The sequence below is a fragment of the Leptidea sinapis genome, chromosome 44, assembly GCF_905404315.1.
Source record: "Leptidea sinapis chromosome 44, ilLepSina1.1, whole genome shotgun sequence".
In the NCBI taxonomy this organism is placed as follows: Eukaryota; Metazoa; Arthropoda; class Insecta; order Lepidoptera; family Pieridae; genus Leptidea; species Leptidea sinapis.
In genome coordinates this window covers 5,944,439-5,961,134 of record NC_066308.1, presented here as the reverse complement: position 1 = coordinate 5,961,134, position 16,696 = coordinate 5,944,439, and the positions used below count along the sequence as shown (strand labels likewise).

At 34.5% G+C, this 16,696-nt stretch overlaps 1 protein-coding gene across 1 annotated transcript in view; it reads left to right on the top strand.

Annotated features, from left to right (window-relative positions):
- Positions 1-9,621, top strand: part of LOC126977229 (zwittermicin A synthase ZmaJ-like) — a 66,875-nt gene extending 57,254 nt beyond the window's left edge. The window contains exons 13-17 of the mRNA XM_050825956.1: positions 245-380; positions 1,635-1,777; positions 5,392-5,538; positions 6,087-6,244; positions 7,128-9,621. Of these exons, the coding sequence (XP_050681913.1) occupies positions 245-380; positions 1,635-1,777; positions 5,392-5,538; positions 6,087-6,244; positions 7,128-7,268 (725 nt within the window). The 3' untranslated portion in view covers positions 7,269-9,621. The remainder of the gene's footprint in view (positions 1-244; positions 381-1,634; positions 1,778-5,391; positions 5,539-6,086; positions 6,245-7,127) is intronic.
- The last annotated feature ends 7,075 nt before the right edge of the window (positions 9,622-16,696 follow it).

The window sequence follows — 16,696 nt, the reverse complement described above, 5'->3', positions numbered from 1 at the left end:
CGGCGGGAGGACACCGATTCCAAAAATAACAATATTCGTTACTAGAATTAGATTAATTAATTAGATTGTATAAAAATATGCAATTATTTTCATACTTTTTAGTCCATATTTTATCTATTGTTTTGGAATAGTGTTTATGAAGTCGGTTGTTTTTTTTTAAACTTTTTTTATTTATTTTTTCTTGATATTCCTATTTTATCTTCTGCTACTGTAAATTTTTGCAATATTTGAAATCATATTTCAGAAATAAGTGACTTTCTTGGCGCATTAAGTCTTGGAGAAGTGCTGCGTCATATGTCAACCTCACCTGAAGGTACGGAGGAGTCACCCAAATTTAATGTGGCGCAGATGAGAGATGAGCACAAAGACCGAGTTATTGAGTAAGTTTACAAAATTGTTTATTAAAACGCTGTTACAGCGCTCCACACTTGACCGAGTTCGTCAATGCTTATGAGAATCCGGTCAAAACGAAATGTTTAACGTAGTTTTATCATCTTTAGGCGGCTATCTATCCTAGGCGGGTTTTTTTTACATGGAATTCAAAGTAGGCCTACTCCACAGATATCTTGCCGATGAGGGAACCTCGACAGAATCATATTTCCAATCAGTTATTAGCTAGCTATTCTATTCTACTTTTCTTCGATGGTCCAGGCTGTGGCTCAGAGTCCTTATGTGTATTTGAAATATTCACAATTACTTAGGATTTCACCAAATTTATACTTGATGTTATCCATTTAAAAATATTTAGCTTTCTTACTTTAACTATTCACATTGAACCGATATTTACATCAAAACGTTGTTAAAATCATCAAAAAACCAGTTCACGTCCTTAAGTTTAAATATAATAAATATAATAAGATGATTATACTAAAAAACAAAATATGGCAAATCGTATAAATAGAGGAAAGATCCAAGGATCGAACCTTGTAGGACACCCATTTGAATGGTTGTAATTTCCTGTATATCCTCATGTTGGATGCAATCGAATGCCTTTGATCACCAAAACACCTAAGGCATCCATTGAACTATTCCGAGCATTAAAGATGTGATGCAAAATATCCAAAACTCGAAAACAAACATCCATATTGATAATATCAATATTACCGGGGATTTGTCGCCGTAGAAGGTCGACTAAACGCAGATCATCGGTGAAATTAGGTGAACCACGTTTAAACTCATTAAACCACTTACAAACAGTGGTACGAATGGGGCTTCATTGCAAAAGGCTAATCGTAGGCTAACATATCTTTCTTATTGACTTAAATGACATCGAAACTATAAAAATAATAATATAACATAAAATATCATTGCACGAAAATTTTCTCGAGTTAAATTTATATTGACGCGATGCAGACAATTTTTGATTTGCCGCCATTTCATCAAACAAAATATGACAAATTGATTAAATACCTACACAATAATAAGGCAGCTTTGCCTTGTCTGTCATTTTCTAAACTTAAACTTATTATTTTATTATATTGTTTACAGTAACCAGTTCTAAAAACTTTTGCTTCAATTTATTATTGACCAGTATTAAAGATACATGGCCTGTTTTCTACTTATTAAACTACCGATAACCTTATGAATAAAATATAAGAAACTTGCAAGAGATACAACAATGATAATATTTCTAGAATGATCGTTTCGTCGTTCTACGAGAAGGCAGAGTTAGAACAGTTCCTCCGCAGTGAGATTCATGTGCGGGACTACGCACGCTGCATCGACGCTTGCTGGCAACCACTTTTGCTTGCAGACCTCAGCGTGGTACTGGAGAACAGTAAGTTTACCAAAACAATAGTAAATGGTAGCTGTGGCTTTACTGAATGCCTGTCCACAAATATTGTTCACCAGTTATTATGGTAGTCTACATAAACTGCGTTTTTTTTAAAGACATTAAAGGGTCGAGACAATGATAAGAAAAACAAGAAAAATGACCACCCGCTTTGATACCCTAAAGTCCTTTGAACTAACGAAGGCCATATATATTATGAATTTACCATAGATCGAAGAAGAGAGCAAATTACTTTTACTAACATGCGATATGGGGAATATATTTGGCATTTTTTTTCACACCTTGTGTATAATTATTGCATTTTTTAATGAAAATAAGGGACGAGTCGAGCAGGTCGTTAAGCTGATCGTAATTGATACGCCCTACCCAATGCAGTGCCGCTCAGGATTCTTGAAATAACCAAAAACTCTGAGCGGCGCTACAACTGAGCTCTTCACCTTGAGACATAAGAAGTCAAGTCTTATTTGCCCAGTAATTTCATAAGCTACGGCGCCCTTTGGACCGAAACACAGTAATGCTTACACATTACTGCTTCACGGCAGAAATAGACGCCGTTCTGGTGCCCATAATTTAGCCGGCATCCTGTGCAAAGGAACCTCCTACTGGTACCGCTTTGACGTCAGTGATTAATTATTAATTCAGAAATTCGATATCAAATTATGTAGGTGTATATTTCAAACACAGTAACAATAATTATTTTAATGAAGATTTTACACAATGTTCCCGGTGACTCTGCGGAACATCTTGTACTTGAAGTTAGCATATCACACTCCAAAGTACTATTGGGTGTGTTTTACAGTCCTTCGTTAGGCGTTGATTATTTTAGTGCATTTGAATTCATTCTTGACTGTCTTACTCCATTATACGAGCATGTGATCATAATGGGAGATTTCAATACCTGCATGTGCAAAGTTAATCATCGCAGCAGAAAGCTCCAATCAATAATTGATTCCTTCAACTTGCAGTTACTTCCTTTAATGCCTACTCATAACCTACCTAATTGTGAATCATCGTTACTTGATCTAATAATTGTATCAAAAAATAACCTTGTACATAAGCATGGTCAGTTCACCTCAGTGCCTTTTTCATATCACGATCTGGTATTCTTGTCATATAAAGTTCGCTTACCTAAATTAAAACCTCAAACAGTCTGGCTACGTAACTTCAACAATCTTAACATGGATCGTCTCAACTATGATGCTAGCAATATCGATTGGACTGTAGTATATAATACTGACTCAATTGATACCAAAATCAGTTTTTTCAACTCTCTAATTTTACAGCTTTATGAAATGCATGCGCCTCTTAGACCTGTTAAAAAGAAACATCTCCCCGCTCCTTGGCTCACAGATGAAATTAGGACATTAATAAATGCAAAAACTCGGGCATTAACAAAGTACAAAATTAGCAATTCTAGTTCCGATCGAGTTAAATATAAAAGTATCCGAAACCGATGCAACAGAATATGTAGGGATGCTCAACAACGTCACATATTTAAATCAGTCGATAATCCCGATCCTGCTAAAGTTTGGAAATTTTTAAGATCACTTGGTGTTGGGAAACAGCAACAAACAGTTCTTCCTGCTTCACTTAACGTCGATTCTCTTAATAGGCACTTTTCAAGGTCTCCTGTTCTTCTTGATCACAATACAAAGCAAACTACTCTAAATACTCTCTCTAATTTCATGAAACAAGCTCCTGAACCTTTCTCTTTCGTACCTTTTACTGAAAGTGATGTCAGGAATAACTTACTATCTATTTCCTCAAGAGCCATAGGAAGCGACTGTGTAGGCCGAAACATGATTATTCCAATTATTGACATTCTTCTTCCTATAATAACCCACATCCTTAATTTTTCGATTAAATCTAATACTTTCCCAGAAACATGGAAAGAAGCTCACTTAATTCCTTTACCAAAAATTTCAAACCCTCTGACTTTTCGCGACTATCGCCCAATATCTATACTCCCTTTCCTTTCTAAATTACTGGAACGGTTAGTTTATAAACAACTTAGTTATTTCCTTAATAAATACTGTCTTCTAAGCCCCGTGCAGTCAGGTTTTCGTCCTGGACACAGCACAGAGACCGCTTTGGTCAAAGTTGCGGACGATATTCGTCTCGCTATGGATAACCAACAGCTTACTATCTTAACCTTACTTGATTTTAGTAACGCATTTGGTTCTGTCGATTTCGACATCTTAGTGAAATCATTATCTTCTTTAAATTTATCAGCAGATGCCGAGAGTTGGTTCCATAGCTATTTGATAGGGCGACGACAGCGTATTAAAGTTGCGGATATACAATCATCCTGGGTTCAGGTTTCTGCCGGTGTTCCACAGGGAGGTGTCCTTTCTCCCTTGCTTTTTTCAATATTTATAAACTCTATCACTAGCAATCTAAATTCTTCTTTCCACTTATATGCTGATGATGTTCAAATTTATAGGCACTCCACGTTATCTGATTTACAATCTACAGTTCATAGTCTTAATAAGGATCTCGCTACCATATGCGAGTGGTGTAAAAATTATGGTGTAGTGATAAATCCAGGAAAAACGCAGGCAATTATCATAGGCAGGCAACATCTGATCTCTAAAATTGACTGGGATGTACTGCCTAGACCTCGTATCAATGATGTTTTAATCCCTTTTAGTAGTAATGTCAAAAATCTAGGCTTACATATAGATTCAAATTTTTCTTGGCAGACGCAACTGAATGAATTAAGTAAAAAAGTTTTCTCCGCACATGGATCCCTGCGCCGGTTACGTAATCTTCTCCCAGTACCTAGTAAAATATGTCTTGCGCAGACTTGCCTGCTCTCCATTCTTGATTATGCAGACATTTGCTATCCCGACCTTACCGAGGCTCAGCTGGATAAACTCGAACGCCTACAAAATTTATGTATTCGCTTCATTTTTAACCTACGTAAATACGATCATGTCTCCTCCTACCGAAAAAAACTCAACTGGCTTCCTATACGTCTACGTCGCAATTCCCACATTCTACACCTTCTTTACTCCATAATTTTTCACCAAAACACTCCTCTTTACCTTAAAGACAGATTTGTGCTACTAGGGTCTCAGCATGAGCTTTCGTTGCGCTCTGCTGCGAAACAAATACTAAATGTTCCTTTCCATAAATCTGATAGCTATCACTCTTCTTTCACCATTAATGCCATCACTCTTTGGAATCAACTGCCGCTTACTATCCGACAAGCACAATCATTAGCATCCTTTAAAATCAACTAAAAAAACATTATCTGTCCTCTATTTGATAGAATCTATCTGTATGTATATTTTAGTATAGTATATATTATGCGTGTCTATATTTTTGACACTTCTTACCGTTTTAATGTACTGCCGTTCTCTTTTATTGTATTACAAATGGTTGCCTGGAAGAGATCACTATATAGTGATAAGGCCGCCATTTGCACCATATCATGTAATTATGTATGTTAGTAATTAAGTTATATTTTGTTAATGTGGTGTCAAAAAAGTGTAATAAATAAATAAATAAATGTTTTACAATGACATTTGAGGCCTTTATGTGCCAAAATATTTCTTAAGGCATCTTGCTAGTATCTTTTGTATAATTTGCTACAGATGAAGGTACACCCGTCGCTGTTGCATTGAACTTCGACGCAAGAGATGAACCGGATATAGAGTTGGCTGGAGGATTGGCAAAAATCATGACGTTCTTGGAGTTCGTGGAGGGAAAAGTGAGGGACACAATGCTGCCAGAAGGAAAAGGTGAATGATTGAGTAGGTTCTTCATCGACATCATCAGCCGGAAGACGACCACTGCTGGACAAAGGCCCCTCCCAAAGATTTCAACGACGATTGGTCCTGCGCTACCCTCATCCAACGTATTCCGGCGACCTTCGTCGGTCCATCTTGTGGGGGCTTTACTGCCCCAACGGCTCTCTGTTCGTCGAACTATGTGCCCTGCCCACTGCCACTTCAGTTTCGCAATCATTTGGACTATGTCGGTAGCTTTGGTTCTCCTACGGATCTCTTCATTTCTGATTCGATCTCGAAGGGAAACTCCGAGCATAGCCCTATCAATTACCCTCTGAGCGACCATGAGTAGGTTATAAGATTATATCTTAATATAATTGTTTCTCGCGTAAAATCAGTTGAACGTTACATGTTTACAGATTGATATATTCTAGGACCAAATGAATAATATTCCGTGATAAGCCGGGCAGGTTCTCGTAGTTTATTAACTGTTGACAGAGAACGCAACGCCCGGGATTCTTGTATTATAACGACTGACATAATATACTAAATGTTCACAGGTACGATTCTCCACTCGTTTATGATGGCGACGTGTTCCAGTTTGAGTGCCGCTGACAACGTAGCAGCTATTCGCCAGCTGGAGATCGCGTCAATGAACATCGCTCGGGAGAGGCGGTTTCTTGGTATTTTCACCACGAATACCAGTCCATTGACACAGGTTGGTTATTTCTAACACTCCAGTTCTCAATTGCCGTAACTGGTTCTATAGAATTAATCATGTAATGATATTAGCATTTCTCTTTTGGTTTTTAAACTTACTAAAGTAATTCAAAATGTTTCATTCATTTTTCCACCTGTTTGCACATAGTATTTAAATAAAATATAGCTAAATTCTTATTATTAACTTAAAAAAATTGCGTTTCTCACCACTTCTTCGTATTAAAGCTTACTTGTCCATGATAAGGTATTGACCGAAGTGAATAAATTATATTTTGTTTGTTAATTTTTTTAATCCCATTCTTTTTCGTACCCATTTCTATCTTCAACCCGATGATTTCTTTGTTCAGTGTCGGGTTGTAATATAACTTTTCCTATTATCGTGCGCAAAGTTCGTTTTTGCGCATGCATTTGCGTTCGCAAAGTACCACTTTCCCACAAGTTGACACGAGCGTGCGGGAATGTAGTGAGCGTGCGGGAACGATTGAAAATAATTATAGTGGTCGAACTTTGCGCAACTTAATAGGAAAAATAGCATACGATACTCGTGCCAGCTCAACCTGCGCTCGCTTCGCTCGTGCGGGAACGACGTACTCTGTGCACTTGTATCGTAATGTACTATATCTACAATATCATTTATAAAATAAATAGGTACTTCAAATTCAATAATACTTGAACTGATCAATATTTAGTATTTACGGTGTCTTAAGTCTTTTGCCAAATTACCATCCGTCAACTCATTTCGATGCTAATTACTAGAATCACCAAACAATTAGGAACACATCAATTCTATGTAGTATTATGAAGATTGCTTTTGCCGAGCTGTGATTTAATTAAGACCATCACTACTTTTAATTAATAAATTACATCATTCTTTTTTTCAGCAACTCGGCACAGATGTTTTTGGCTTCCAGACTCTTCTAGACTACCAAATCAACCAATACGCAGACCCCAACGGCAACAGACTCTTCGCATTGGCCCCAGACGATATGAAGGCTGTCGTATGTTGGAAGCCAGTGGAATAACACATAATATTAATTACAGTACATTCAATTATATCTACACCTTTTGTTAACATTCAAATAACAAAAATATCAATGGATAAAATGAGAAGTCTTGCCAGATATTTTAGAACATTTTGTTAAGCAATTGTTTCTTATGTGATTTGGCTCATTGTACTATGCATGCATGATAAAGTACAATATTAATAATATATTTACTATGTACAAAATAGTGAGAATTTAAAGAGCTCACGGTTGCGCCTATTTAGTATAAGACAAAATTAAATTTATCTTTTTATTTCCATATTGTTTGGTCAATTTTGGTAATGGTAAGGTTAATAACATTACTCGACTCAGAAACTATGCTATATGTATATTTTTTAATACTTTATCAATCGTTAGTTAGTAGTAATAGTTTAACAAATGGAGTAAATAGTTATAACTTTGTTGATAAATTTTAATATCACTAAAATGTAATGTTAAAAAATTTAAACTCGAATTACGTTCATGAAATATATTTGTAATTATTTCAATGGAAATGTATTAAATTCCTATATAATTGACATTCAAACCTTGTTCGCATACAAGGCCATATTTAAAAGTTAGTGTTATGAAAAAATCTGCATTCTACATTCATGTACATGCAAGACATTTCACATACCTACTTAGATAATTTATACGTCTATATAGTCTCTTGCTGTTAGACAACCGATAAAATCAGACCCGGTTTACTACTTTAGTATGCGTGACAACCTACGTCTTACACTCGCAATTTGTATGACAATTTTAAACTCATTTTTTTCGACGTTTTCACAACAGTCATAGTCTATCTAGACGTATAAATGATCTTAAGTGCCATAATTTATTTAAGAGAGAACAAATATTTGTCTTACGATCTACCTGTCTTAGCCAACGTTACCAAAAACCTTTGTTGATTTATATTAATTGTCAAAATGAGTACGACGCGTAATTGGTGAATTATACTATCACTGTACAGATATTACTATAAACCTTCCCGCCAGAACAGGGACGGACGTGGTTCTATTGACGTCTGCATGATACAGTCTATAGAGTATAGACTAAGGACAAAAAAAAAACAGTATAAAGTCTAAAGAGTATAAACTGATGACTATTGCAGCGTCTGACGTCACTATAACATCACAAGATGGCCGCCTGTCATATTCTGGCGCGGGGATTTAACAACAGGCTGTTGTTTAACGGCCGTTTTCATTTTCATATCATCATAATGTATCTCTAGTTACGGATACATGATTGCTGTCGCCGTTTAATGACAATATCTTATCTATCCATAGTTATGTCCAATATAGTTATGTCCAATATAGTTATAGTTCAATGATTTATGTCGATAAGTTATTGAAATGTAAATAAGCGTAAAAGGATAACCATTTATTGTATCGGTAATGACATAATAAGTTATTTATTCGTACAGTCTGACCCAGCAAAGATAACATTGATGAAGAATTACAAATTGTAAGTACCTCAGTCAGAATTATAACAATAACTACCATATGAGAATACAATAATAGCAAAATCAAAGTTGTGTATTTGGTGAATCATATTACAATCGTCAAAATACTAACAGTCGAATTGGCTTTTGAATTTAGAATACTTTTTGCCTACAACTTTTAAGGAAATGCAACGTTTTTGCATTATAGTATTTATAATCCACGCGAGCCTCGGCGACCATAACCGATGCGCAAAATAATTATGGTAGGCGCAAGAATCGCGCTATCATATTGGACCCGTAGAGCGCTGTGTTGTATAACGTATAGTCATTATTAAAAGCCACAGATTCCACAAAAATTATGTAGAATAGGCTCTGAACAAAGTGACTAAAATTCTCGAGCAAAGCGTGAATCTGTGGCTTGCAATGTTAGCTTTAGCTTAGTTATTTATATCGGAATCAACCTTTCCATAGATAGGCGCGATTTTGGCGCACGCGCCGCTGCCTGTCAATTCGTATTAATAGATTGCTTATAATTAGGATGATTTGAGTGAATGTATAAGAAAGAAATTGAAACAAGCTATAAGACCATGCAAAATAAACCATCTCATAAACCAAATTCCGATTTTGGTGTATCTTAAAAATCTAGTGACATATTATGGCACTTACCGATTATGGAAGATGTGTTTAGAAATAAAGTTTGTGTGTATTTATGTACGCACGCAAGGAATTATTTTACTGTGTCGTAACAAAATAACAGTCCTTAAATATTGTTATGCCTCGTGGTATTTTACGTTTGTAAAAAGAATAATATTGTAATAAAGAAGGTATTAAATACAACCAACGAAAATACATATTAATTTACCTCATAATTTTGTTGAATAACGTTTATTTAAATATAATTAAATTGTTTTTACAATAAAATGAAATTTTATTTTTATTTAACAACTTATACATATTGAAATTTATTTAATTAAATAATTTGTTATGTTTTAAACAATAATAACCCTCACTTTTGGGATTAATAACATATTAATCATTGCTTTACAATAGAAAGATTTGAAAGAGCGACCGACATCTTAAGTCAATTTTCTTATATGCAAATATTGGGGTAAATATTTCAATCAGCAAACGTATGCCGAAACGGCTTAAAGTTATTTACATACAACATGATACTTCAGACGCCATTTTGTATAACGTCGCTTTTGACACCAATAATAATTGAAAGTTTTTTTTTTATTGAAATAGGCGTTACTTTGCGGAAATCCATAATCATACCAATGATTTGAGTTTTCTTTAGTGTTAATTCTGCCAATATTTGTCTTTAAACAATTCGACACGTGTTTCGCCTCTACACGAGGCATCCTCAGGACGTGTTGTCTCGCCAAAATCAGGCACGAGACTCAAAAAAGTGTCTCTAGATAGCATTAGATAACTCATGTCTCGTGCCAGATTTTTTGCGAGACAACACTTCCTGAGTCCGTTTGTATAATTGAAAGTTTACTTGTTAAAATGTAGGTACTATTTGTGGACGTTGCTAACCACAAGTTTTCTTGTAAATGTTTCTAAATGCTGATGTTGCTGCTTGTAACTAATGGAGAAGTTTAATTGTTTAATTTCTCAAACACATTAAAATAAACGCATTGTGAACAAGAGATGAAACTAATCTGTAGCATTGTCGTCGCGCCTCCTTTGCCATTTTGACGATTTTTTTCAGTGAACGCATATAAAACATAGAACCAGTCTTGTCATACCATCTACCATTGATTATTAGCGCAAAAAATTCACACAATTAAGTTACAATACAGTAAACTATCACTGCATAATAAAAAGAGTGTTATTGGTATTGAATTAAGACTGATATTACGATGTGCTATGTCAGTTACTTTGCCATACGCAAAACGTGATTGGTGATTGATTCTCGGCATGACATGATTACGGTAACCAATGGTAACTGGTTCGCGTGCTTGTCATATTGACAATGTATGTCAGATAATATGTGGACGATGTATGCGTTATGTATGAGGAGATCAGTCATGATAAAATAAATATATAAGAATATCTAATGTAGGTATACCTTAACAAAAGGCGTATTCTTTTCTAAAAGGCCGGCAATGCTTCTGTAATTCCTCTCCTCATAGCCGGTGATGGTTTCATTTAATAATTTCTGAGTATTAATTTTTTTATGTTTAATTAATAAATAAATTGTCAATAATAAATTAACTCTCACCAGAATATTAATTAAAACATGAAACAAATGCACACAAAACATACAAACAAAACTGATGTGGTTTAAAAGAAAAATGTAGAGAAACTTACTGTAACAACACTGACTATTATTTGATATTGGAAATATTTAAATGATTCACTTTATAAAAGCATATAATTTATATTCCGTGAAAAATCGCAAGTAAATTTAGTTTTTGGCGAGATGAGTATATCAAGCAGTTTCTTTTTGCAATGTGTGCAACAAACTCTTGAAAAACTGATGCTGTGTGTTTTTCTAAGTAATTAAGAATGTCATTCAACACATTTGTATTGCCATCGAGGCAAATAAATCCTCCTGATACAAATTGGTACAGCGCTTTTAGTGAGCATCGTAAATATCTTATTGTATAAATAGAAATCTTCATTTTTAAATTGGAGTGATCACATTGTCTGTTGATATGTCTTGTTCGGTATCATTAGTAATCATTTCCATGTTTCTAATTGAAAAGCTTTTATCCATAATCTTTACGCGTCCTGTCTTGTAGGAATAAAAATAACGTATAATAAGGAAGACACTAGCACGTACATAATTTATACTATAAGACATAGGAAAAGTTGAAAAAAAGTTTACCTATATTACCGAAAAACAAATAAACAGCGATATTTCGCCAACCCACAATGAGGCAAAGTTAAAACGAATTTTGTTGTTACTAAATAAATATTTTAGTTCTGTAGTAAAAATTTAGTAAAATGTGCTACTACCTACAGTATGCATAATGCCATCCCTAAAATAAAATACATTTTATAGTATTTTTAAGTAATTGGTCTACTTGGTGATTCAATTCCCCTTGGGAGGACGATCCGTATAATTTCTGCACCACTTTATAACACGTGAATGTATTTAAATCCTTGTTTTATCTTGTATTATCTGTTTTTAAAATCTTTTCAATCGTACTCTCTCTATCTCTTTCTTGAGATAAAAATCGTAACTATCGTTGACTTTTCTGTCCTAATAAACTTATCGACGGTGACTCACCTTATCCGTACACGCTGTCTGTCAATGGGAAGACGTATAGCTTACCAGCGATAGAAGTTTGTATGGAAATTGCAATTTACGCATCCCAATATAAGGCGATAAGAATGACTTATCGGGTATATTGGGACAGCTTCAGATTATTGACAGGTAATTACTGACAATAGAAGGTAGTAATTTATCTCTATCTGTAGATTGTATACATTAGAAATTCTTCCATGTTTTATATGCGTTCATGGATTTTTTTGAAATGTGCACACTCAATGACACCGCTAAAGATACGTGTTGGTGTCTTTATTTGCTGCCAATATTATGATTCTACATTTAGCTATAGAAGTAAGTGTACTGTGTTTTAACGATGTATTTGTTATTAATTAGATATTAAGTAAATTATTTCTAAGATCTCTAAATATAATAAAGATAAGCCGAACAATTTAATTGTTACTTAATTGATTCCCTCACTCCTGAGTTAATTATCTAGTCCTATCCTGAGTTAAAAACTCCGGGTTAAATATAGTATAAGGTTAATTTGTACCATGTTATGGACAATGCGGCATTTGAACCCACGCCTCTCGGGATACGCCCCAGTGCTCTTACTGGACTGTTCACTACTGGACAAAGGCTTCCCCCAAATCTCGGAAAAGGAAAGGAACTTCTGCATTCATTAAACACACATAACATTCATCACATTGACAATCGGTGGTGGCAAGGAACCGTAGACTAAATTTTCATGTGATTTATAGGCTGCTGTAATTGCATTCCTACTGTTCTTAATTCATGTTTATGTTTTTTGTGATTAGGCCGGTATTTAGTGAGCAAATAAATCAAATATATTTTATGTTTCCTTTGTTGAGTTCCCGATTATGGCTTCATTACCAGATCAGTTTGATGGTAAAAATATGCCATCGGAAAAATGTAAATTGTAATTGTTATTATTTAACGCCACAACATTTTTTTTGTTGAATTGAAGTATTTAGTTCTATTTCTTACCACGCGCGTCGCTGCTGACCAAAACAAGAAAAACGGCTCGGCGTCGAGGAATTGGTTACGTGTCATGAAAAAAATATTAAAATCAGTGCAAACTCTAGGTGTGAAAAAGACTTTCCAGAAAAGAAGGTATTTTTAAATATATTTGTTATTGTATATTAAGAAATGAGAAAGTTTTTGAAGTTATTCATAATAAATTATTGATAGTGGATCTATTGATAGGTTTTAAGTCCTGTATTTTCCCCAATATCAAAGATTTGATGAGAGGTTTCACTTTTACCAATTCCGAAGAGGCAGTGATAGCGTTCAATCAGCACGTGAAAAAAATGCCTTCAGAACTGTGGTCCTCCTGTTTAAAAAAATGGTTCGATCGCATATGGGACCAAATGGCATCTATTCCGCATCGAACTAAAGAAGAATTACGTTAATCGGATAATAAATATCAGCGTAATCGGTGTACATACATAAAAAAATACCGATCGAATTGAGAACCTCCTCATTTTTGAAGTAGGTTAAAAAATAGTATGACGTAATGAGGATTGGTGAGGTGTACTATCTTATTATAAAATGGATACCCTATGTGTCCTATCAGTGTAATGGCCTTTAGAAGAATATTATGAGTATCAAATATTCATAGAGACTGGGCAAATTATAAATGCATTTTTTGTCTTTATTTCTAATAAATAATATTTAAAAAAAAAACTAAAAGGCACGCTTTATATAAAATTCAACTAAAAAATAGAAAATAAATTTAAATTGAAAATAGTGTAAAAACATATATTTTATTGTAAAAAAAGCGTGGGGTGCTTTTTAAGAAATTATTAAAATAATCTCTACACCTTACAATGCAGTGCCGCGCAGGATTCTTCAGGTTTTTTCTCCGACGAATTTTACAAATACCTACAACTACTATGAAAAAGTATTTTCATTGTTTGGCACTCATAAGAATTTCAAAATCGGTTTGGTAGATCCAGAGGTAAAGGCCGACAATGCTCTTGTGATTCCTTTAGTGTTGCAAGAGAATGTGGGCGGCGATGATTACTTAACACCCGTAGCCGTACGCTCTTTAGACCTTCCATAATAAAGATTACGATTTAGAAAATTGTGATAATGATTTTAAATGAAAGAAAGTATTTCCTTTTTTCGTCAATTTTTCAATGATTTTATTTTATTCATTGATTCGGGACGGAGGCAATTCCAACAAATTAAAAATCATGAAAATCAGACCATCCGTTCTCCAGATATAGATGCTCGAACAACTATATTGTGTAATGTATATTGATTTATAACGCTATAGTTTGTAAGGATAGATGCAGAATATATAGATATGCTATGCAAAATATATAGTTAGTTACTGCAATATATTCATATGTCCTCCTAAATTATGTTAAGCGATTTATTTCAGTCAGCATAAATATGCAGATCTTGCGATTTAAAAACGTGTGAGCAAGTCACGTAGAGTTGGCCGTAGGAAAAACATGGCATGCCCAAATGTATGCCTCAGTCATTAAAAATGTAAATAAATAGGAACTGCAGGCATTTAAATTTAATAAAAATAAACCCCTCCATCCGCAACCGTCCGGTCGCCCGCAAGCCCGTCCTACCGCCTGCCACCGGACCGCACCACGATATCGCGCACTCGGTTATTTATCGTCACCGTCATAACTTAGATTATCTACTTTAAATATCTGTTATGTAAGTATGATTCTGATATGTAAGCTATATTATTGTAAAGTTTCAATAAAATCCATTTAGTAAATTTCGCGTGAAAGAGTAACAAACATACATCCAGACGTCCATACATACTTACAAACTTTCGTATTTATAATATTAGCAGATACTTCTTTGTTAAGCCAGAAGGTAGGGCTGAGATTTTCATAGTGTTGTAAGATTAAGTTTAGTATGTATCGATGTACCTATTTATTATGTCTAACCTAAATGACTTGAGCTTCTCACTCTTTGCATCAGGTGGAAATGACGTCACACACAATTGATTGAATATGAATGACGCTATGCTGGGCTATGTTTTTGTAGTGTTTTACTTTCCTGCGGAAACCCGTCACTTTTATGGGATTTTTAAATTTTATACTACTAACACATTGTTTCACCGGCAGTGGAAGGTATCAACTTGACAAATTTTACTAAATAAGGTGCATAAGTTGTTGTGTGGTAACCTATTAAGAAACTATAGTTTTTTTCCCACGAAAACTCGTTAATTTTTAGGGATGAAAAATATGTAACATGTTGACAAGTAATATAAGGGATCAGCATGCCAAATTTTATAAAATTATGTGCATAAGTTGTTGTGTACTATGCTATATAAGTGGAGGTTTATAACTGTCCCACGGGAACTCTTTATTTTTCGGAATAAAAACTATCTAAGTTGTTGTCCGGGGATATAAGGTATCATCATGCAAAATTTCAATTAAATAGGTCCAATAGTCGCACATATTGAATTTTGAATTTGAATTTGATATTAGCCCGTAACAGACAAAGAAACAGAGAAAAAAACTCCAAAAAACATTGGAACTTGTTTCATTTTCATCCCCTGGCTCGGTTTTGATCATTTTTTTCTTGGTACAGAAATTTGATCTCTACAGATTTATTAAAGGTATAGATGTTTAATACAGCCTTTGTAAAATACTCTATTTGATTGAAAAGAGTGGCCGTTGAGTTTCTTATAATATGTTCTTCTCGCGAGCTCAACTTTTTACGAACATATGGAAAAATTTATAATTTAAGAGACAAATCTGTAGTGACGATTCAAAAGTGCTTAGCTTAAGCCTAATTGAATAAAGTTAGGTTTAGTTTGGACACGTGGAGCGAATGAGTGAAGAAAGATTGACGCTTCAAATATATAAGGCAAGTGTTTGTGGGCAAGTCGGTCGCGGGAGACCTCGTAGAACATTCGTCGACCAAATTGGTGACGTTTTGAGAAAAGGAGAGGTCCGAAGCACCCGCAACCGGCGAGCATGTATGAAAAGAGTAATGAATGTAGAGGAAGCGCGTGAGGTATGTAAGGATAGAAGCAAGTGGCATTCTATTGTCTCTGCCTACCCCGACGAGAACAAGGCGTGCGTTTATGAACGTCAGCTTGATGTGTTTACAAGCGCTGCCAACGTCATGAACTGTCATAAGACATTCGCCATTTTTGACATTATTTGACATTTTAAGTTCACGGTATATGATTGATTAGATAAGACATCCCAATTAATTATAACATTTATTTAACGTCTTCCTTTTTTAGTACTGTCATATAATTATAACTATAATTTTAGAAATAACTATAGTTGGCACTACAGTAGTGCCAATAAGAAGTTGTTCAAGAGAACATTCATAGATAGGGTTGTCAACACGTACATAGGGTTGTAGGTTGTAGGTTTTTTTTTCGAGAGAATATTACACATTGATAATTGTAGGGGTTGTAGGGGTAACGCTGCCCAAATTGTATTAAGTTATAAGTGGAAAGTGTAAAATACTGATATTTCAATAAGATAAGATCATTTATTTGTAGTCATGGGTATACATAGATGTTACAAATCACAATAAAAGTTCTCCATTCCTTGCCCGCATGCTGTGGCGTACAAATAGTAATTACTAACAAGTCACACAAATATATATATATACACAATGACAGTTAATTGATATAATATATACTAGCTGACCAGACAGACGTTGTTCTGTACATAATAAATAAAATACCGTTTTTGATGAATTTGTCAATAATTTTTCATTGTAACATAATAATATGCTCCTTGT